At 35.0% G+C, this 23,674-nt stretch overlaps 1 protein-coding gene across 2 annotated transcripts in view; it reads right to left on the reverse strand.

Moving 5' to 3' along the window:
* Positions 1 to 23,674, reverse strand: part of EEA1 (early endosome antigen 1) — a 153,920-nt gene that overhangs the window by 34,991 nt on the left and 95,255 nt on the right. For both annotated transcript variants that reach the window (XM_032170894.2, XM_058424977.1), the window contains 7 exons: positions 21,195 to 21,533; positions 16,999 to 17,148; positions 15,257 to 15,376; positions 8,459 to 8,662; positions 5,336 to 5,536; positions 2,139 to 2,252; positions 429 to 584 (listed from right to left, as the gene is read on the reverse strand). In XM_032170894.2, the coding sequence (XP_032026785.1) occupies positions 429 to 584; positions 2,139 to 2,252; positions 5,336 to 5,536; positions 8,459 to 8,662; positions 15,257 to 15,376; positions 16,999 to 17,148; positions 21,195 to 21,533 (1,284 nt within the window). The remainder of the gene's footprint in view (positions 1 to 428; positions 585 to 2,138; positions 2,253 to 5,335; positions 5,537 to 8,458; positions 8,663 to 15,256; positions 15,377 to 16,998; positions 17,149 to 21,194; positions 21,534 to 23,674) is intronic.

Consider the following 23,674-nt stretch of genomic DNA (forward strand, 5'->3'; position numbering starts at 1 on the left):
CAAAATCCAAAGGGTATAAAGTTCTAAAAAGGAAAAGTCTACCATATCTGAAATGTGATATTGGAGTAAGTTGGTAAGAGATGGAAGAATGAAGGAACAGAAGAGACTTCACAACAAAGAATTGGTAAGATCCTTGTAATTGTAGAGTAGATCCCTGGTTAGCTGTCTTTGGAAAAAGTAACACATTACAATGGAATCAGTATGAAAGTTGACTGTCATTTATAAAAGATGCTCACTAAGGAAGAAATTAAAAATAAAGATAGAATTCAAACTTAAGACACGAAAAATTACAAGCAATTTTTTAAAAATTTTATACCACAACTTCACCTTTCTTTGTTAATTAAAAATCTTTGATTCCATGTAGGTCATGAGATTCCATTGCTACTGAAGTAGAAAATATGACTAAATTAAACTTCTTTTATACAAACCTTAATTTGACCTTCTAGCTCTTCAGTTTTCTGTTCTAAAGAGAGGTATTTCTCTTTATATTCTTTAAGATGACTTTCCAGCTGACTGCAATGTTCTTGCTTGTCTTGTAACTTTGCAGTGACTTGATCCAACTGAGTAGTAATCTTACTTAACTCCTTTAGAAAAGTACAATTGAAGAAAACTTTGGTAAGGTTTACTATATTGTAGTGGCCAAATGTTCAAAGTAAAATTGAAAACTCTAATTTTATTTAAAAAAATATTTGGAGTAAGAGTTCAGATAAATCTAACGATATATCAGAGGCTATACTTACCTACCAATATAAATGACATGAACTAAATTCTTGCGTAGTCTGAGATCCTAAGTTTATATGTATAACAGTTTAATAACTTTTCAATGTTTATCTAGGAGGAATTATTTTAGGAGCTAAAACAGAATATTAGCCAGGCTAATAATAAAATAACACTTTATATTAAATATTTTCAACGTTCAAGACACCAATTTTTTAAACTATTTTTTAAAAATATTACAGTGATTACATTTATGATGCTTTTCAATTCATTTGGAATATCCAGTTGCACAAAAAAAATAAAAAAATAATAATAATAAAAATTACTAGTAAATCTACTATGTACCAAAAGTAGGACACATACCAAATTTAACAGCAAACATTCCATTCAAATGGGTTTTTTGTAAAGGGTAAATATACAAAACTGTTTTGTTCTGTTTTTTAACTTGATATACTTCTGTATTGTTTTTTTAAAAATGGACCAATAAAGCCGGGTGCAGTGGCTCACACCTATAACCCTAGCACTTTGGGAGGCTGAGGTGGGCGGATCACCTGAGGTCGGAGTTTGAGACCAGCCTGACCAACATGGTGAAACCCTGTCTCTACTAAAAATACAAAATTAGCTAGGCACAGTGGCACATGCCTGTAATCCCAGCTACTTGGGAGGCTGAGGCAGGAGAATTGCTTGAACCCGGGAGGTGGAGGTTGCAGTGAGCCAAGATTACACCATTGTACTCCAACCTGGGTAACAAGAGCAAAAAACTCCATCTAAAGAAAAAAAAAAGACCAATAACTAATATTACTCCCTGAATAACAAGTAAATTTTAAAAATTTCTACCAGTAAAAGCTAAGAAAAATCTACCAGCAACATTCACCTTGACCCTAAAGTAGGATGCTTCTATTCTACCACAGTACTGCTTCTGTATTCCCTCCAGCTCCTCACTTCCTCCTATTCCCAAGAAAGGAGTTAACTCTTATAACTGAAATAGAATATATAGTGTTATTTTCCTGTTTCCAAGTGGCAAGTACATTTGGGTCATGGTCCAGTCTACCTACTAAAAACAAATGTGGAGGTCTGCCCCTTCTAATCACCAACACTTGAAGGGATGGGGCAACAATTCAAAAGTTAGGAGTAAACATTACTACTCTACACTAAGGTCTAGGCTAGGGGAGAAGGACAATATCAGGAAACCAACCACAGCTGCACACTAGTAGAAATTTATCAAAAACAAAGCTGTTATTTTTATCTCCATCTATGTGACCCCCACTTTTACTACTCAACTGGAACTCATGGAGAAATTAAGGGGGATAAGCAAGTCTATCATAAGATTATACAAAACTGGGTATCATCTTTACATGTTTGCAATTTGTTTATCTACCAAAGCACTAGGTGATAGTATGAAATTGCATCTGTTTCCCTACCTGCTGTTTATCTTGTAATGCATTTTGAGCTGTGTCCAAATGATTCTGAAGATCAGCTCTTTGAGCAGTTTTTGCTGCTTCTGCTGATAGCAATAGTTCGGTTTTGGCTTTAATCTGCAACAACATTTACAAATTATTTAATTTATATTTAGTTCTTGATTTCCTCTTGCTTGAATGCACACTGCTTTTGTGACTAAACAATTTAAAAATTAAGTCCTTGGCAAAAACATATGGATTTATATATTGAAAAACACGTATGTGAAAATCCCCAAAACAGGAATGATAGGGGAGAAGACGCCTAATAATGCTGCATAAACAATAAAAAAATATCCTTATATGATTCCAAAACACTTTAGTATTCCTTTGCTAAGAAAGAAAAGGTAGACTTTTTTTCCAGAAAAAGGCCACTGTACTTTTCAGAAGTGAGTATCTGAAAGTCTACCGCTATTATGATAAAGTAAATAACCATGCCCCAAAAATGATTACTCCAAAGATAATCAAGAATTACAGAATTCAATGACTCAAAACAGCCAGACAACTGGCACTTTGTAAAATTCAGTATTCCCTGATAACTTCTCACTTAAAGGGTTTTATTTTTGATGCTCACAGTCAAAATATTAAACATTAAAAATTCAAGGCTGCCAATAAAATCCAACAAGCAAAAAGATCTATCTTGTTATCAAAAGTAACACTTTTAAATGTTTGAATACCTTTAGTACAACTCACCTCGAATACGAAAAGCAAAAAATAGGCCAAGTGCGGTGGCTCACACCTGCAATCCCAGCACTTTGGGAGGCCAAGGCAGGCAGATTACGAGGTCAGGCGATCGAGACCATCCTGGCCAACGTGGTGAAACCCCGTCTCTACTAAAAATACAAAAATTAGCTGGGCATGGTGGCATGCACCTGTAGTCACAGCTGCTCAGGAGGCTGAGGCAGGAGAATCGCTTGAACCTGGGAGGTGGAGGCTGTAGTGAGCTGAGATTGCGCCACTGCACTCCAGCCTAGTGACAGAGCAAGACTCTGTCTCAGAAAAAAAAAAAAAAAAAGAAAGAAAAGCAAAAAATAAAATATATATGTAAAAACATGTATTTAAAATTAACATATTTTGAGAAAACAGTAAAAATGGGGGGAGCATTCTTTTAGCTGGTTGAAGAGAGGATCAATGAACATAAGAAATCTAAGATTTACATTGTATAGATAATTACAAGCTGAAGGAAAAATTCAAATAATTTTTTCTCAATATCGAAATACTTAATTTTCACAGAAATAATAGTTACAACAAGGTATATACATCTATATTGATTTAAAGGTGAAAACTAAAGAAATCTTCCCTTTGAACAATACATAGTAAATCTATACTGATGAATATATAGTATAGACTACGAATATATTTTTGCAGAAGTCAGCTTTATTTACATATGGCATTTCATCTATCTGAGGAAGCAAAACTTCATGAAATATTTTAACATATGATAATCACTCATGATCTTTTTTATACAGCATGCTTCAACTAATGTAATATATGTATATTCCAAAATCATGTAGCATATAAAGAAAGTTTGGGGGAAAATAAGTAATCGCTCCACTAGTTTGCCTTATTTTAGAAAGGCTTCTGATGGGGGGAAATGTGGCTGTTCATAGAGCCAGCCCCTCTGTTTGCCCTTTTTATAGGCAATGACTAAGTACCAATTACTACAAGGCTACAATTGTTGCAACTTTTGCATTAAAGCCCTTAAAACAGTAAAAGCAGTGAAGTGCTCTCATACATGTGCATAATAATGTACCTTGATGCTGTCCCGATCATGCACACAAGGAAGTACTGTGGAAGTAGGGATCAAAAGGTGTATTATAGAACTTTAAATTGGGAAACAGCTTACAAGCCTCGTTTGTATAGTTAAAGGGACACTCCAGAAAAAAACATTACCTTAACAGTTAAGCTACAGCTGGCTACAGCTAAGCACTTTTGGTTGACACTCTTTTATTAATAATATCACTTAAAGCACTAGGTTTTTCTCAGAGTCCTAGTTCTCAAAAGAAAAGTAAGGCCATACATCCTACTTCATGAACTAACACTAGTTCATAAAGAAGTTAAAGTAGTTTTGAAAAAAGCCTCAAAAACTTAAAAAATATCTACAGGTAACATTTTTCAGAGTAATGGCAAAGAAGAAGTTACTGTCAAGGTGATAATGGGAGCAATGATAGTAACAAAAAAATGGGCTGATCTCATTGCTGGAACTAGTTCTGAAATGAACAGCAGTGGAAGAGCAATCTTTTGTAAACGAAAGGATCTTGCAATGCAGAAAGAATCACAGACTGTCCTAATACATCATTCACATTGTCACTAGACTCCCATTCCCTCCTCATTCCCCTCCCCCTTACATTGGACATCCACATAATAGGTTATCTATCATATAACTCATCTAGCAAATAATTTTTTAAAAAAGAAAGAAATGTATATTCTCTCCAAGTTCTAATAAGTATGCCAGTTATATTATTTTATTATTATATTCCTTATTTCCAGTGGAATCATTATCTTACAGTAAAATCAAGCCTTGAACTATTTCTATAAATTTCTATTCTATATCACAGAATAAGAAATCAATAGTAAGAATGGAGAAAAAATTATGTCTTACTGCTCACCCCATGATTGATTCATTGAGGAAGACTGCAATATAGAATTCTGAAAGAATACGGCACCATGTAGGGGAATTTTTTTTTAAATCAGAAGTCAGACTTTCAAAGGAAGATTTAAAAAATCAAAGTCAAAAAAATATTTAACATAGAAATCTAATGGTATAATATCAAACTAATTTGAATGTAAAAAACACGAATGGCATGATCAAAACAAGGAAAATCTAAAAGATTTAGTGATTTCACCAGGTATAGCTTGAGGACAGAGAGAGTGCGCCCGAGAGCAAGAGCCAGAGACAGAGAGACAGAGACAGAGAGAGAGAGGGAGAGGAGAGAGGAAGAGTGAGAGGAAGGCAGAAGGGAGAAGGGAGGGACAGACAGAGAGGGGGAGCAGGGGAGAAAGTCAAACAGGAAAGTTCAACAAATTGTCTAGATATAGCCTTTATCTATTTCCTATTTCAAATTTTTTTCAATTAATACGCAAGGCAAAAAGAGAGAAACAGAATTTAAAACATTTGACGGTCTAAAACTGGTGCTTTATACAAACATTAAATTTAATATTACCTGTATGTCAAGCTGGGAGACCTTCTCCTTGCTTTCATTTAATTGACTATTTAATTCATTGACACTAGTTTCTAGGGAAAGGACACGGTCTTGTGCAGCTCTAAGATGTGCCTTCTGCTCTTGTACCTGGTCATGCAAATTCTCCTGGGCTTGTTTATGGCTTTCTGACTGATTCTTCAGCTTCTCTGTTAGTTGAGTTACCTGTTATACAAGTTTATACAAGTAAGACTAATCATGAAGTTCACAAATGACATAACAAAAATTCAGAAACCTAAATTTAAGAACCACGAGAATATTAAACTGCTTTATGATAGTTTATCTCAAATTTTTTCAAGTAAAATTATTCACTTTTCCAAAATATGTCAACACAGTATCTCAAATACCAAGAAATAACATTATATTCAAAGACTGATATTACTTTTAAAATAATCTTTATTGAGCTGTAAGTTATATAAAATTCATTCAATTTAAGTTGTACAATTTGAGATCTGATGAATGCATACACTTATTTAACTAGCCATCACCACAATCAAGACAAAGAACATTTCCATTAGCCCAGAATGTTTCCTCATGCCCTTCTGCAGTCATTCCTCCCATCCCATCTCTAACTCCAGCCAATCACTGATTTGGTTAAGTAACAAGATTTCTTTATATATTCTGGGCATTTCTGAATTGTCAGATACACATATTGCAAATGTTTTTCTCCCATTCTGTGTTATGGCTTTTATTTTCATAATGGTATCTTTTGAAGAGCATATTTTTTTTTAATTTAGAGGAAATCAAAGTCATTTGATATTTCTTTGATGTACCTTGCTTTGAGTTCACCAAGCTTTTTGACCATGTTTCTAATCAAAAATTAAATTTTTTTCATTTGCATCCATTGAAACTTTAAAAACTAAAATTTTTTCAGCCATTGTTTCTATTTTCCTCCTCCCCACCCTTCTGTGACATTAATTGTACTTATGCTAGCTTACATAATACTATCCCATGGGTCACTAAGGTACTGTGTTTTTTTCCCCATCCTTTTCTCCCTCCGTACTTCATTGTGAACAGTTTCAATTGCCTTGTCTTTTATGTTCACTGATACTGTTTTCTACTTGCTTAATCTATTAAGTACATCCAATAAAATTTTCATTTCATGTATTTTTGTTTTATCTCTAAAAGTTCAATTTATTTATTTATTTATTTTATCATTTCTGTTTTTTTTTTTAAGAGACAGGGTCTCACTCCGTCACCCAGGCTGGAGTGCAGCAGCACAGTGGTAGCTCACTCCCAGGCTCAAGTGATCCTTTCACTTCAGCCTCTAGAGTAGCTGGGATTACAGGCACAAGTTACTGCACCCAGCCATTTCCACTGCTATCTCCATCATTATAGTTTTTTGTTTCTATCCATAAGCATATTTGAAGAGCTGTTTTAAAGTACTTGTCTGGTGGCTCCATCATCTCTTATTTCAGGGTCTGTTCCCACTGAGTAATTTCTCTCCTGGTCATGGCTCACATTGTTTCTGTTTCTTCACATGTGTAGTAATCTTTTACTATTTATTGTGACCACTCTCGATTTTGTTGTCTTCTTTCAAGGAATGTTTTGTCCCAGCACGTATTTAATATTTTTGTGGTTCTATCGGATCCTTTTAAAGTTTTTTTTTACACTTTGTAAGGTCGGGTGAATGGCAGCTTTTACTCTAGGGCTAGTTGAGCCTTACTCCTCTCCTAAGGTATGACATTTCTGATATGTCTACTGAATACTCCAAGTGTTCAGCCACGTCTTTCTTCTGATTGGCTGGAACCTGAACATCTCCCAGCCCTGTATAAGCACTAGTAATTTTTCAGCCTGTAGCTCCTTGACAGTATTCATTGGCCTCATAGAATCCCACTTTACAAGTACAAAACTTGGCATTGAACAAAGCCTCAAGTGAATTCTTAAGCAGATTTCTGAAGCTTTTTCTCTGTACTGCTCCTTCCTTTCTGGTATCCTACCCTACAAATTCGATCTGCCTTAACCTCCCTGAACTTCAGTCTCTCAATTTAATTTAATATCTCACATCCTCGGTTCAATAACACCACTGGGTTTTCCTTAGATTCCCCCAAGCTGTGCCACAGTCTGGAAACTGTCTCTGGATCAAAAGTTAGCGTAGTCAAAGAGTTCATGTCACTTGCTTCTCTTCTCTCAGGGATCACAGTCCTGCACTGCCTATTGTCCAATGTCTGAAAACAGTAGTTTTGTACATTTTTTCCACTTTTCCCGGTGTTTATGGTAGAATGGCTAAATAGGTATTAACTATCCCAATATGGCCAGAAACAGATTTATTTTAATTTATTCTTTAAAATGAATGCATGGCTTCCTAACCATAGTTATATGATAAGCAACATCAAGCTGTATACAACTAAAAACTAACCTAAAGAATTCTTCAAAACTAACTCTGAAATTTTCGGGGGAAATCTGTTATATTCTAATTCTAAAACTAGAAAAGTGATATGGCTTTCTGATACTTTAAATATTTTCTCATTTAGATAATAACTCTCTTATTACACAATTCTTCCAAAAAAGCAATTGTAAATTCTTTTTTGTTTGAAAATGTATTTATCTAAATTTTATAAACTTTTCCTAAACTACATTTTAATGTTGGAACATTAAGGCAACTTATCAAAATTATTGGCTATACATGATGCAAAGACATATACTTTATCAAAATATGTTACTGTTAAGTCTGTATATTAATCAATACACAGTAAAAACTAACACTTGATTAATATCTTCAATTTATGAATACATTTCATTATTCTTTTTTTAAAACATCACAAAATGCCATTAGGCAAGCATGCACTATAAATATTTCTGTTTTTCCAGTGAGCTAACAATGTAAAATGATTTATTCATAGTCACACTAACTTACATGCAGGGACATGAACTGAGAAATTTTCCTTTGCCAAATCATGTTAACTAACTTTCACTACAATAGTAACCTACCTCTTAAGGTACATGAGATGCTATTTGGCAAAAAATATGTAACATTTAAAATGTGCTAAAAAGAGCAAGAATGAAGAATCATTTAAATAAAGCACTTAGTAAGACTTAGAGAGACAGAAGTAAATTTTAGAAATATAATATATTTTACAAGCTTACTTGCTCCTGTAGTGTATGGTTTTTTTCTTGTAACTGGTTAAGAACAGCAGTCTCTCCTTCGCCAGCCTGAATTTTTGCATAAAGATCTTCTCTTTCTTTTTCTAGTAATGAAATATTTTCTTTACTCTTCTGTAATAAAGCTTCAAGGTTCTGGATCTTTTGGTCCTTATCGCCAATTTGACGTAGAACTTGTTCCAAATCATTCTGTAAAGAATTGAAAACTACTACTTTAAGAATAGAGAACTTAAAAAGTTATTCCTCAAACATAAAATGACTAATAATAAATTCTATCACTCAAATTCTCAGTCTTACATTTTTTAAAACTATTACATTTTAATATGATAAATTTAGTTAAGTACTTAGAACTATATATTTAATAATATAAATCTGTATCATACGCTAGAATTTAACAAAAAACTCTCACTTAACCACATTTTTTTTCTAACACTCTAATATGACCTCCTACTACTACTCTTTCTCTGACCCTGATTTCAGACACATGAGACTCAGTCTCACACTAGGCACACTCCCACCTCAAAGCCTTAGTGTACCAACTGTTCCTTCTGCCTGGAACTCTTCCCCCACAGAGTCATATAGTTTACTCCCCATTCAACTGTTTGTTCAAACCTCACCTTCTTAATTAGGACTACTCTGACCATTTCATTTAAAATTTCAGCCTTTCCCAATATTCCCTATCTTGGTTATAATTTTCTTTCCATAGTGCTTACTTTCCAACATACTAAATAATTTGCTTATTTGTCATGCTGATCTGCCTCACTCCAACAACCCCCCATTAAAATGTATACTCTAAAAAGGATTTTTGTGTCTTAGTCATTGATATATCCAAGATATTTGACCCATATGTTCTAAAAAAGTCACTGAATGAATAGAAAAATAAATGATTCCACTCTAAATCACATATACACGCAGGCTCACTTCAATACCCCAAAAGAACTCTTTTATCGATATAGCAAGAGATCCCTCTTCTTTTACTTTCACACCACTCTGCTGACACAGACCCAGAAACCATGTGGTACCCTCATGATTTGTGCCAATATTAAAATATTTGAGATCAGTCACTTTCAAGCATACTTCTCATCCTTCTAAGCTTTGGTCAAATGACAAAAGGCAACCAAACCTCTCTGCCTCTCAGTCTCTGTTCCTGCCACCGATAGATAACTCCCCTCTCTACATTCCACTAATCTGGAATCAGAATTCCAGGCCTAAGCTTCTTTCCATAGAAGTCACTCTGAGGGAGGTGAATATCACACACCGGGGCCTGTCGGGGGTTGGGGGCAAGGAGAGGGAGAGCATTAGAGCAAACACCTAATGCATGCGGGGCTTAAGACAGGTTGATGGATGCAGAAAACCACCATGGTACATGTGTAACTATGTAACAAACCTGCTCATTCTGCACAAGTATCCCAGAGCTTAAAGTACATATATATATATATATATATATATATATATGTAAAGTCACACTGTTTCCAAATCTTAACTGAAATTTGATTCTCCCTTTACAGATGCCAATTCTCCCTCACCCCTCACCCTGCCCTGGTTGGTAACGTCTATTCCACTGGGCAAGTAGAGGAGGGTGACCTTTTCCTGGTATTTCACTGCCATTACTCTCTCCCTCACGTGAAAGCTTCGTGCTGCTCTGGGGAGTATGCCATTTACTTATTCTACTCTCTACTTTTTGTTGCTATCATCTATTAAATCCCTACCTCATTCACTGAAGACTTGAGACCTGATTTAGTCTTTCTCTCAATCCCAATTTCTGCCAATTTCCTGGGAAATACAAAATACATAGATAATTAAGAGCATAGCCTCAACATTTATATCATCTTAATTCCTGGACCTTTACTCATTCCACATTTAACTCCCTCATATAGGATTTGTAACCAACTGAAATTCTTCCAGCTAGAAATTTCTAACTATGCTACTGTATGACCACAACTTACTGCCTTCAAATTTAATGACCTAATTTCTGCTATTCAATGTCAGAGACATCAATTTCCTTCTAACGTATTCAGCATATGCCTAGCTTTTCTTCCTGAACTTCCTATATAGATATGAACTAACCTTAACTATTCTTTCAACCACATTGTCCATTTCCTTTCACCCAAAAATTTCCAAGAGCCACTCCCAAAATAGCCCAATTCTCCATTCCTTTACTTCTAGGCACTGTAAAATCACAAAGTAAAATCACAAAGCTCCATAGATTGGTGCTACTACAAATTTCTGGTTCCGGTTTCAACCTCCATCACAGCATATACTCAGAATTATCTTGTCAATCTTTTTATTTGAATGAGGTCCTCACCCTCAAACATTCCCCTCAATAACTACTTAAAAGATTCCATATTATCTCTACATTCTCAATCTCTGCTTGCCTGATATTCAGCTCTTACTATCTCCAACTTCATCAAGAAACATGAGATTTTCAGGAATGATCAATCTTGATTTTCCAAAAATAATTTTATATAAAATTATATATATAATTATATACACACATAATTAATTAGAACCATATGTTTAATGTAAATCTATATTATTATAAACTCAAATTTAACAAAAAACCTTCAACTAACCACATTCTTTTTCTAATGCTCTAAACTCATCTACCACTACTCTTCTTCTGATCCATGAGACATATATAGATATACATATAACTATATATACATATAATTATATAGAGAGATATATGGAGCTATGTATATATACCCCACTCCATATTTACCTCCTTTCCTCAAGCTTCAGTGGGTAAGTTTCATTTCACCCTCCCCCATTGTATCAGTAACATCGTAGCTTCTTAATAATACCTTATTCCCTCAGTTGCCTCTCCCCCAGTATCCTTAATAACTCCCTCCTTATGAATCCCTTTGTCCTAGACTACAGACATGTCCAGGTCTCTCTTATTCTCAAAAACATTCCCCATGACACATCCCTCACCAGTTTCTGCCCAGTCTTTAAACAATTTACATTTACATTTCAAAAATAATTTATATTTACATTCCTAATTCCCTCATCTCTCATTTACTCATTAATCGACAATCAGATTTTCATCTCTATTACTTTACTGAAATTATGTTTAGCAACATTATCAATTTACTTAGTTGCTTAATCTAATTGGTATTTTTCATTTATCATACTGAGCATTGCCACCACACAAACCCACATTTGAAGGTGCTGATTACACCTAACTTTCGACCCTTCCTATTCCTTTGGCTTCCACTCTGCAGGTTATTCGTAATTACTCTGATCATTCTCACTCTTCCTTGGGCTGCTCTTCTTCCACCCGGTCATCCCTTAAGGGCTGGTGTTTCTCAGAAGTCTTATGTTACCAATTATCTATTCTTCTCAGTATACTCTCTCTTCTGGCTGATCACATCTACTCTAATAATTCCATTTACTTCATATATTCTGATGTCTCTCTCGGTTAACATATATAGCACAATTCCCTCCTCCAAGCTTTAAATTAATATTAAATATATCGCACTGGTGCCTCAAGACACATCCTAAACTGAACACATCACATTCCCCTATGAGATGGCCATTTGTCTTACATCCACTAACACAGCTGATGACATCTCCATTTACCATGCATCCACCACTACCAACCTGGAAGTCATTCCCCTTCTCTCTCATCCCTTTTATCTATTAAGTCAACCAGTGCTGTTTATTTATTTTACCTCCTAAGTATTTCTCACATTTGTCCGTATGACTTCAACAACTGCTTGAACTAAGACCATTACTATTTTTCATCTGAACTGCTGCATATATTAGTCTTTTAACTCATTTCATTCCAGACTATTCCCACCCAAATCCATCTTTCACACATCGACAAGAATAATTTATTTAAAAAGCAAATCTGACTATGGCAATTCTTTCTTAAGACCTTCAATACCTTTCCGTCTTCAAAATCTTTCCATCTTGAAATATAAATGTCACGCGAGATCTGCTATAAATTTACCCATATCTAATGCTCTGACTTCTTCTTTAAGTAATCTCTAACTTAAACTTTAAGGTCCAGCAAAACCTAAGAGTTTAGTTCACACTAGCTTCAGTATCCTTTATCCTTGTAACTTCTATCTGGAGTAACCTTCTCACTACCACCATCTTTGCACCCCAGAAATATCTACTCATTCTTTGTGCTCAGATTGTCACTTTAAAAGTTTTCCATGGCTGCTCTTTTCCAGACTCTGTTTGGTTTAGGTAACTATTCTCTATGCTACCATAATAATTTTATATACACATACACACCTAGAACTAGACTCATTACATCTCTTTTGTTAGTTCTGAGGACTTTTCATGTTTCCGTAATGAGGGACTTTGCCTGGCCCCTCTTTCATCCTTTCTGTATTCCTCCCCAGGGAATAAGAATTTAAACTTACTGGAAAGTGTGGCATAAGGAACAAATAACCATGTTCAACTGAGTCCCTGCTGTCCCCTTAGTTTGAGAGACAACCTGTCTGCAAAAGGGTGAAAGGCTGCCATTTCTAGCTTTGTGGCTAAATTAATAAAGTTAATTCTGGGTACAGTATAAGAAAGCCCATTTGGCTGCTGACTTATACCAAATTCTTCACACTTGCTTTACTATTGCCATTTCTTCCTTGACCTTTACAATAAAGCTCCTAGAGTTATCCATATTCACTCTATCCAACTTTTTTCTTCCCATTCTCTCTTGAACCCCCTCCAATCAGGCTTTTGTCTCACTTCTGTATGCAAATCACCCTAATCAAGGTCATCAATGACCTCCATATTGCCAAATCCAGTGGGATTCTCCATCTTCATTTTGTCTGGTCTCCATCCTTCCAAATGCCCAGACTAAAATCCTTGGAGTCACCCTTGAGTTCTCTCTCAATATTCTACAATAAATCAGTCAGCTTTACCTTTAAAGCATAACTAGAATCTGACTTCTCACTACCACTCTAATCCAAGCTACATCATTTCTTGTCTGGATTATTGTAGTAGCCTTTTAGCTAATTTCTATGCTTCTACTTATGTACCTGTACAGTCTACTCTCCATACATCAGCCAGAATAATTCTGTGAAATCATAAGTTAAATCATTTCACCGCTTTGCTCAGAACCCTCCAATGGTTTCTCAACTTAACTCAAAGTAAAATAAAGTCCTTAAAATTACCTATGAGGAACTAGAGGTTCTGATCTCCTGTGAGTTCTATGACCCGCCCCTTTTAACTCTTCTAACACTCTCCCATCCAGCCCTGACTTCCTCTTATTCTTGAGACATGCTCCTGCCTCTGGACCATTTAACGTACTAATGTTCTTCTCTCTGAATCACAGGCTCCTCCTTCCTTCAGGTCTTTCATCTTTTCAAAGAGGCCTAACACTGCAGTCCCAACTTTGGCCTCCCCAAAACACTTCCAACTCCCCATCCCTCCTTCCTTCATCTTTATAGCACTTATCACCATTTAACATGCTGTATGTTTTGCCTATTTACCTTGGTTATTGTTGCCTCTCTCACTAAGCTCCATGAGAGCAGATATTTTTGTCTGTTTTGTTCACTGCTATGTTCACAAAATCAGTTCCTTGGCTGAGAGTAGAAGTTAATAAATGTTTTTTGACTAACTGAATAAAAGAACAAATAAATGAATCCAGTATTTTGATCTCTATCCATCTGACTCCCACGCCACTCACCAAGCTCAGAAGAGACGGGCATATTATTTATTGCCTCCCTCAAACTACAATATTGTTTCTACATACATATCATTAGATTGCCATCTCCTAGAGGGCAAGCACTCTGTCTAGTCACAGTGCTGAGCACAGTGATTAATAAAAGAATGAATTAAAGCCGGGCGCGGTGGCTCATGCCTGTAATCCCAGCAGTTTGGGAAGCCAAGGCAGGCGGATCACGAGGTCAGGAGATCGAGACCATCCTGGCTAACACAGTGAAACCCCATCTCTACTAAAAACACAAAAAATTAGCCGGGCACGGTGGCGGACGCCTGTAGTCCCAGCTCCCCAGGAGGCTGAGGCAGGAGAATGGCGTGAACCTGGGAGGTGGAGCTTGCAGTGAGCCGAGACAGCGCCACCGCACTCCAGCTCCAGCCTGGGCGAAAGAGCAAGACTCCGTCTCAAAAAAAAAAAGAATGAATTTAAAAATATCAAAGTCAAATACATTTCAGCATTTGGGCAACCTCTCCTTACCATAACAAAATGAAAACTTCTTTCAATATTCTAAGCTATGCTGCAGACTTTGTATAAATTTAACCCAAACAATTATATTTTCTACACCTACAATTCCAGTGTTCAGATGATGGTTATAAAGCAGGAAGATAAATGACCAACAAATACTAAGTTCTACTGAAGGAAATACAAAATATTTTTCTTTACTGGGCTAATGATGCCAGAAAATTTTATTTGAACATTTTTGATTTTCCAAATACTGTATTTTAATCAATAATAAACAATAATGAATAAATTATTTATAAGTAATTTAAATAAATGTATTTAACTAAACATATTTAATAGATAAATCTAATAAATTTAAGTAAATTAATATATAAAATATAACAAATACATAATAAATTTGTTTATAATAAATATTTTACACTATGTTGGAAAAACTTTTCAACATAGTAATCAAAAGAAAAAGAATTTTCTGATTATCCGGACTTCAAAATTATCAAAATCCCTCACAATCAAGTATTTTGTATTTTGTAGTTTTACCACAACAAAAGGATAATGATTTGGATTAATTAATTTTATTTTTTCTCTTATATCCTATGTAATGGTAATTAATTTGTGTTTACAAGGCTAATAATGCAACTAATGTTTACCTGAGCTTCTCGAAGTTTTGCCGTGGTGCTTTGCTGAAGAGCCTGTTGTTCTTGATGCTGCTGCTTTGTTTTATCTAGTTGATGCTGCAATTCTGTAGAATTTGTGACTTTTTCCTTCAACTTAAAAAAATGTAGATTGTCAATTGAGAACTTAAAGGCATAATGCTATCATTCATAAGTATCTGGCATTACTTCAATTCTCAAGTCTGAACAGAACAATAAATTCAGGAATATATAAGATAAACTTTAAAAGCGGTACCTCGGCTGAGTACAGTGGCTCATGCCTGTAATCCCAGCACTTTGGGAGGCCAAGGTGGGCGGATCACAAGGTCAGGAGTTCGAAACCAGCCTGGCCAATATGGTGAAACCCCGTCTCTACTAAAAAAAAAAAAAAAAAAAAATACAAAAATTAGCCGGGCGTGGTGGCAGGCGCCTGTAGTCTCAGCTACTCAGGAAGCTGAGGCAGGAGAATCACTTGAACCTGAGAGGCAGAGGTCGCAGTGAGCCGAGATTGCACCACTGCACTCCAGCCTGGGCAACAAAAAGAGACTCGGTCTCAAAAAAAAAAAAAAAGCAGTACCTCATTACTTACAGAATCTTAATCTCATGTTAAAGAAACTATTTTCTATAAATAGGCTTATCCTAAGAAAATCTTTCTCCAGGATGGCATTTAGTTTATTATTTTTTTTGTAAACTAGTATGATCAAGGAATTAATTACATATAAATTATCTTTAACAATAATTTAAACCACATATCAGTATTTCTTTTATTTTTTTCCTTAATAGTCATAATTATCACTTATTGGAAAAGAATAGAATCATCTACCACATCTAAGATTTTAGGTCTAGAAGAAAATCAATTGCTGAAGCTGCAGATTTTATCGTAGAATATGTGTTTAATTCTGGCCAGGCGTGGTGGCTCATACCCGTAATCCCAGCACTTTGGGAGGCCGAGGCAGGCAAATCACTTGAGGTCAGGAGTTCAAGACCAGCCTGGCCAACATGGTAAAACCCCATCTCTACCAAAAAATACAAATATTAGCCGGGCATAGTGGCGCATATCTGTAGTCCCTACTGGGGAGACTGAGGCGGGATAATTGCTTGAACCCAGGAGGTGGACGTTGCAGGGAGCTGAGGTCATGCCACTACACTCCAGCCAGGGTGACAGAGTGAGACCCTGTCTCAAAAACAAATAAAATTAAATTAAAAATTAAAAACTTAAAAATAAAAAATAATGTGTTTAATTGCAATAAAGATGCAATTTAATAACTTTTACTTTATATTACAGGCATCATTTATGGCAACTGCAAGTCTAATGAGGGATAGCATTCAAATATATGCTTAATTTTTAAAAGCAAAAATCCTTAAATGGAAACTCAAAGTTTATATATACCAACTACATGTCATTAACGATCTTTACCAACAATTCATAGTTTACTGTTTCATTAGGAAGTAGTCCTTCCTGAGTAGGAAGACTCTAGCAGCCTGATGGGTTCACTCCCAGAATTTTTCCTGCCTAAAGCTGAAAGAGTAGTTTTCCTTGTGCATTTCTGTTGAGAACTTTAAGGAATACAATTAAAACAAAATGACAATGTAGTTAATAAGCAGGATGTTGCTACTGCAGAGCAATAAATTTGCACTTTAAAAAGTCCAGTTAAAGCTCTGACAATTAACAGATTGATGAATCATAATCATGTTAAAGATGCCTCAAGCCTATCAATAAATTGAAAATGCTAGCTTACCTGCTCTTCTAACCGAGAAAGTTTGAGTTGTAAATCAGCCACTTGTTGTTCTTTATCCATCAACTTTTCACTTGAAAGCTGTCTCTGTTCCTTCAGCCTACCATGAGCTTCCCCTAGTTGGCGCTCTGTCTCCAGAAGTTTGCTATGTAACTTTAAAAAAAGAAAAAAAAATGTATGTACATATGTATAGACATACACACACCACCACCTACTTTCTAAACAATGTTTTACTTTTCACCAAAATAAGTACAATATCTTAATTTTCATGATACTTTGGGGAAACCTAAGATTTTATACAGTAATTTTAACTGCAACTGAATTTTAATCATACATTATAATGAATCACATAAAATTACGGTTAAACATCACAATTTTTGTTTTTGTGTTATGTTACTGCTCTCTTAAAACAAATGCAGGCTCTTGTTTGGATATAAGAGTTGGAATTTTCAGGAACTTAAAAGAATAAAATACAACTTAAAAATTAAGACACTTAGTACACACTCAGATCTATTTTACAGTATTGTTTAAAGTTCCACGGTGATTCTTGTTGGTTTTCCATAGCCAAGAACTACTACAGTTAACTTTTTACATTTGGGTATTGGATAGTGCCCAGTGCATTCCCAAGTCCTCATATTGGCACATAATTTCTAAATAAAATAGAGGAAATGATCATATACATATGGTGACCCTCATTCATTAACTCTACAAATGCCACCCAATTAAAACTAAGGGAGTTAAGAACCATCATGAGTAGTCCACCCCTGTTATACATACCCTATCCTAACAGCAAATCAGTGTCCCTTCCTGCCTCTTACAACACTTTCCTGCCACTAGTTCGCTCTCACTAATCCCTCTGGCTGGAAGACACATCTGCTTTCAAACTGCCACCTGTCAAAACCTATCAGATATTCCCAATTCCAAGTACCACCTCTCTCTAACACAAAGATTTCCTGATCACATAATTGGATTAAAAATTACAACAGCTGAAGTACTAAGAGGGGGGAACAGAAGAAACTCTTCCAATTTCCCATAATATATACAATCCTTTTATTATAATTCTCATAATCTTTAGTATGATAGCTAGTACTTTTCTTATCCTCTCCATGATATTTACACAATTATTAAAGGTAGGTACTGTTTCTTATTCATTTCTGTATCCCCTAGTAAATGAGGCATGTGTCTTTTAGAAAGCATAAATGTGGCCAGGCACAGTGGCTCAGGCCTGTAATCCCAGCTATTCAGGAGGCTGTGGCAGGAGAATCGCTTGAACCCGGGTGGCAGAGGTTGCAGTGAGCTGAAATGTCGCCACTGCACTCCAGCCTAGGCGACAAAGCGAGACTCCATCTCAAAAGAAAAGAAAAAGAAAAAAAGAAAGCATAAATGCTAAATTTGTTTATCTGAACTAAAACTCAAATATGTAAGTTAAAGTTATTCATTGATATCCCCATTGCTCAGTTTCCTTCCATTATGAATGCTTACATTTATTCATTCATTCACTCACTAAAACATAGGCAGATTAACAAGCAAAATGCTGGCTGGGCACGGTGGCTCATGCCTGTAATCCTAGCACTTTGCAAGGCTGAGGAGGGTGGATTGCCTGAGCTCAGGAGTTCAAGACCAGCCTGGGCAACATGGTGAAACCCCATATCTACAGAAATACAAAAAGTCAGTCAGGTATGGTAGCATGTGCCTGAAGTCCTGGCTACTCAGGAGGCTGAAGCATGAGAATTGCTTGGACCCGGAAAATGGAGGTTGCAATGAGCCAAGATCATGCCACTGCACTCCACCCTGGGTGACAAAGTGAAACTCTTGTCTTCAAAAAAACAAAACAAAACAAAACAAAACAAAGTAAGCAAAATGCCAGGCAGTAAAAATAAAAAACGAGTAAGAGATGGTCTTTGCACCCAAAGAGTTCAGAGTCTAGTAAAGAAAGACATACATTATGATAATAAACTATATTATGGTATAAGTAAAATATTAAAGATATGTACATACTTAAGCTATCTTGGGTGTGGGGAAGCAGTGGCATGTTTAGAAAGGATTTCTAGGGAGACCGTTGGGGGGCGGGTGAGGGTTGAAAAATTACCTGCTGGGTATAATGGTTACTATATGGGCAATGGGTACACTAACAGTCCAGACTTCAACATTACACAATACATACACGCAAGAAATCTGCACTTTTACCCCCAAATATATTTTTTAAATTTTTTCAAATATTTAACTTTTACTTTAGGTTCAGGGATACATGTGCAGGTTTGTTATATAGGTAAATTATGTGTCACAGGGGTTTGGTGTACAGATTATTTCATTATCTAGGTAATAAACATAGTACCCAATAGGCAGTTTTTCGATCCTCATCCTCCTCCCACCTTCCACCCTCAAGCAGGCCTAGCTGTCCATTGTTCCCTTCTTTGTGTCCATATGTACTTAATATTTAGCTCCCACTTTTAAGTGAGAACATGTGGTATTTGATTTTTGTTCCTATATTAGCTCGCTTAGGACAATGGCCTCCAGCTCCATCCACGTTGCTATACAGAACATGATCTTGTTCCTTAAAAAAAAAATTACAAAAAGTGACAAATGAAGTAAACAGTATCTATCAAGGTGAAGAGGAATAAAAAGAATATTTCAGGTCAAGAAGACAGACTGGATGATACAACAAAAGCAAGACACAGCACACATGTAGGAAAAAACTAAAGACACTTCCATATTCTTGCAGTGAAGAATAAGGAAAAGAAGTGTAAATTGCTGAGGAGGTGGGCCAACAAGTATCACTGTGGATAGTGCATGTCATAACAAGGGACCTCAACTTAATCCATTAGGCCATAAAGGGTTATTAACGGGCTTAAACCATGGTTGGAACATGGTAAGATTTGCCTTTAATATAGATTACTCTGATGCCTATATAGAGGATCAATTTGTCAGGGGCAAGAAGGAAGGCAGATCAGTTAGCAGTTGTTAGAGTGGTTTAAGAGTGAGACAAGGAGGACAGGGCCAGCAGAAACAGGGAAGAAGACATGTTACAGAAATATTCTTAATTCTTCTGATTCACTGTATCATGGAACTCACAGTCCAAACTCAAAAATTAGTATTAGCATATGTGAAGTGCTTACTCTAATTTCTGAAACATAATTGAAGCTCATTAAATTACTAATATAATCAGTATTATTATTATTACTAAAGGATAGAAAGCCATGAAAATTATTAATTATAGTAAAATAAAGTATCACTGCCATTTTAGAAAAACAGCTGAACATTATCAAAAAAGTAGCTGAGAACTTGAATATCCCCCAATTTCCATTTTCAACCAATTTTCAATGTTACCTAAAGCAATAATTAGAACACAGGTATTAAAAAATTAAGTTAATGGCAAAGTCAAAACTTGCATTAAACTTCATCAGATAGCCACTATATTATTAACCTATACAAACTAGTTTTTGCCTTTAAGCTAGATTTACCTATACAAAATACTTTTGTATAGGTAAATAATATAGTTCAAAATATGAGCTATATAGGTAAATAATATATGAATTGTATATTATATATGATATGAATATATGAATTATATATATCAATATATGAATATCATGATATATTGTGTGTATATATACTATATATAAAATATATATTTCATAAATATATAAATATATAAATATTTCATATATATATAATTCATATATTATTTACCTATACAAAATAGCTGCAGCATTAGGGCTGATTTACTTTCTACAAAATATCTAATTTTTATTTATTTTCAAAAAAATTTTCCCTAAAACACATGATTTTTTTAAATTATCCAATTTGTATGCTATTTGTTTTATAATAATGATGCTTTTAAAATTTAGTAACAAAAAAAATTTCAAATGAAAGAATGGTCAACAATTCAAATTAATTATAATAGCTAAAACCTAGTGAGTACCTACATGCCCCAGGTACCATCCTAAGCAATTTATAATATCAATTCATAAACACTTCCCCACAAAGCTGTAAGATGGATATTATCATTTTTTTCTTAAGGGAAACTGAAATTAAAAGAAATGAGATCTGACAACACTACAGGATATAAAAGTTAACAGTTAATCTTTTAAAATGACAATATTTTTTCAACATGAACTATATTATGATCAAATAACCATCAAGTACACGAAGAAGAAACCAGAGGGAGAATTACAATAAATAAAATTAACAGCTCTTACTTGATTAATTTCACTTTGGAGTTGTAACCCATGCTGCTCCTTTTCTTCTCTCTGTTGTTGTAGCTGCTTAAACTCCGCCTTTAGATGCTGGTACTTGGTCTCTACCTCAGATAATTCTTCTTTGAGCTTTTGAGTAGCTTCTCCTTTTTCACTTAGTTCTGCATATATTCTATGCAGTGAGGTTTCAGATGCAGACAATCTTGACTGAAGCTGTTGACAATCTAGGTCTTTTTGATGAAGGGTTGCCTGAATATTCTTTTTACTCACAGATTCTTCATTATGTTTCTCCTCTAACTTAGTATAGTCTTGTTCTTTTTTCAGCAAGTTTTCTGTCAAGGTCTAAAATGTCAATTTAACAATTTATTTCCTTTTCTAATATTTTTAATTACTCCAATTAACAATGAACAATCTTTGGAGCAGTACTGTCTCCTACTATACATTTTAGTCAATATTAAAATATATAACAGTGACAATGTTCTAGTCAAGAATTAAATCATTACATACTAACTTGTGATTTCAGTATTGGTCCACTTAACTAAAATCTACTAATACAACTTAAGAATTGCCAAGCAAATGTTGACATAAAAAAATCAAATAAAATCTACTGGATTTTTTAGGGTATGTGACATATTTATATTCTTCCATTTGAGTTAAAAATTGAAACTACCTTTCTACCAACAAATTATTTTGGGTAACAATATACTATGCAAACTTGATTTTTCACTGTGCAATTTCATAGTTGGTAAGAGCTTTAGCACAGCAATATCATCCACTGTTCTAATGCACCTAACCTACTGATTGCATCTTTTTATGCTCTTCTTGTTAAAGACCAAGTTTTGGAGTCACAAGCTAAGACTAATTCAGATTTTTTTCTAGGTGTATTAAAAAATGATCTAAAGCTATCACTCACCTGCCTTAAATTTTGTCATTTTACTCAATGCTATCAAGCATAAAACATAAAAATAACACTTCTAATCAAAGACCTGGATCAACCAACCTAATCTAATGTCAAAGCCTGGTCTCAGTGGGGTTGTAAAAATTAACACTAAACATTTTAAGTAAACAGATTTAAGCAAAAAATATGGATCAGAATTTTAACTAAATTCTGTAAGACATCCAGCCAGGATAAGAAGCTACTGTAAGTACCTGGTGAGTCAGTTAGTGGACCTTTAGTGTACGAACTTATATGCAGTGTGCTGGAAGGGGATGATACTGAAATAGGAAAGAACAATCAAAGCCTTCATACCTTAAACAGAATATACTCTAAATGAAATACACACAACTAGACAAACAACAACAACAACAAAAACCTTTCTAAGAAAGTTAAAACATAATGCGTGAGTCAGAATGGATTAACAGAAAAGTGTCAAATTTCTTAAGACACAATTTTTTTAAAAAAGGAGCAAAGTCAAGGGGAGCTAACTAGTAAGATCATCTAAATACAATGAAGTTTGAGCCTGGTTTTAAAAGCGATGGGAAAAATCATGGAATACATACATATGATACGTGCCATCTGCTCTATATAAATATATAAGACATGAAGGAAAAGGCAAACAAGTTTCAGGTGGGGTGACACCAAAACGCTATTATTTCAGAGGGCATAATTGATCTTTACTGCTGCATTCCCCAACATGGGAAACGCTGCAATAAAGGTTCTTGAATATTTGTCTAAGAAAAAGTAAGCTAATGTTACTTATCAAACAGGAATATACTATGGAAAAGCAGTGTCCAGAAAGATGATAAAACTATGTATAAGAGAGGCCAGGTGCAGCAGCTCACACCTGTAATCCCAGTACTCTGTGAGGCTGAGACAGAAAGATTACTTGAGGTCAGGAGTTAAAGACCAGCCTGGGCAATATAGCAAGACCCTATCTCTACCAAAACAAAAACAAATTAGCCAGGCATGGTGGTATGCACCTATAGACCTAGCTACCCGAGAGGCTAAAGCAGGAGGCATGCTTGGGCCCAAGATTTCAAGGCTGAAGTGAGCTAAGATCACACCACTGCACTCCAGCCTGGGCAACAAGAGCAAGACCCTGTCGCTAAAAAAAAAAAAAAAAAAATGGTACTTATAAAAGAGGATAACACACAGACTTAAAAGTAAGAAGAGCAACCATTAAGTTTACAGCAAAATTAGCTACAAGATGTGTGCTTTGACTAAGCAACAAAAACAGAAAAAAAGACATAGAGCCAAGAAAATTACAGAATAAAAATAATACTTCTGATTCAACTATATGTTAGAAAAATTATCTTTTTATAAACATTTCTTTGTAATTCCAAATTTTTCTTCACATAATTCTACATTTGTTTTGTTTAGGAAAACAACATTTGTTTTAGAATTTGTAAGCAAATTATTCATTAATCTATAAATCATCTTTTTTTTACTTTTTTTTTTTTGAGACAGAGTCTCGCTCTGTCGCCCAGACTGGAGTGCGGTGGCGCAATCTCAGCTCACTGCAAGCTCTGCCTCCCAGGTTCAC

Source organism: Hylobates moloch, unplaced genomic scaffold (genome assembly GCF_009828535.3).
Source record: "Hylobates moloch isolate HMO894 unplaced genomic scaffold, HMol_V3 SCAFFOLD_12, whole genome shotgun sequence".
NCBI lineage: Eukaryota > Metazoa > Chordata > Mammalia > Primates > Hylobatidae > Hylobates > Hylobates moloch.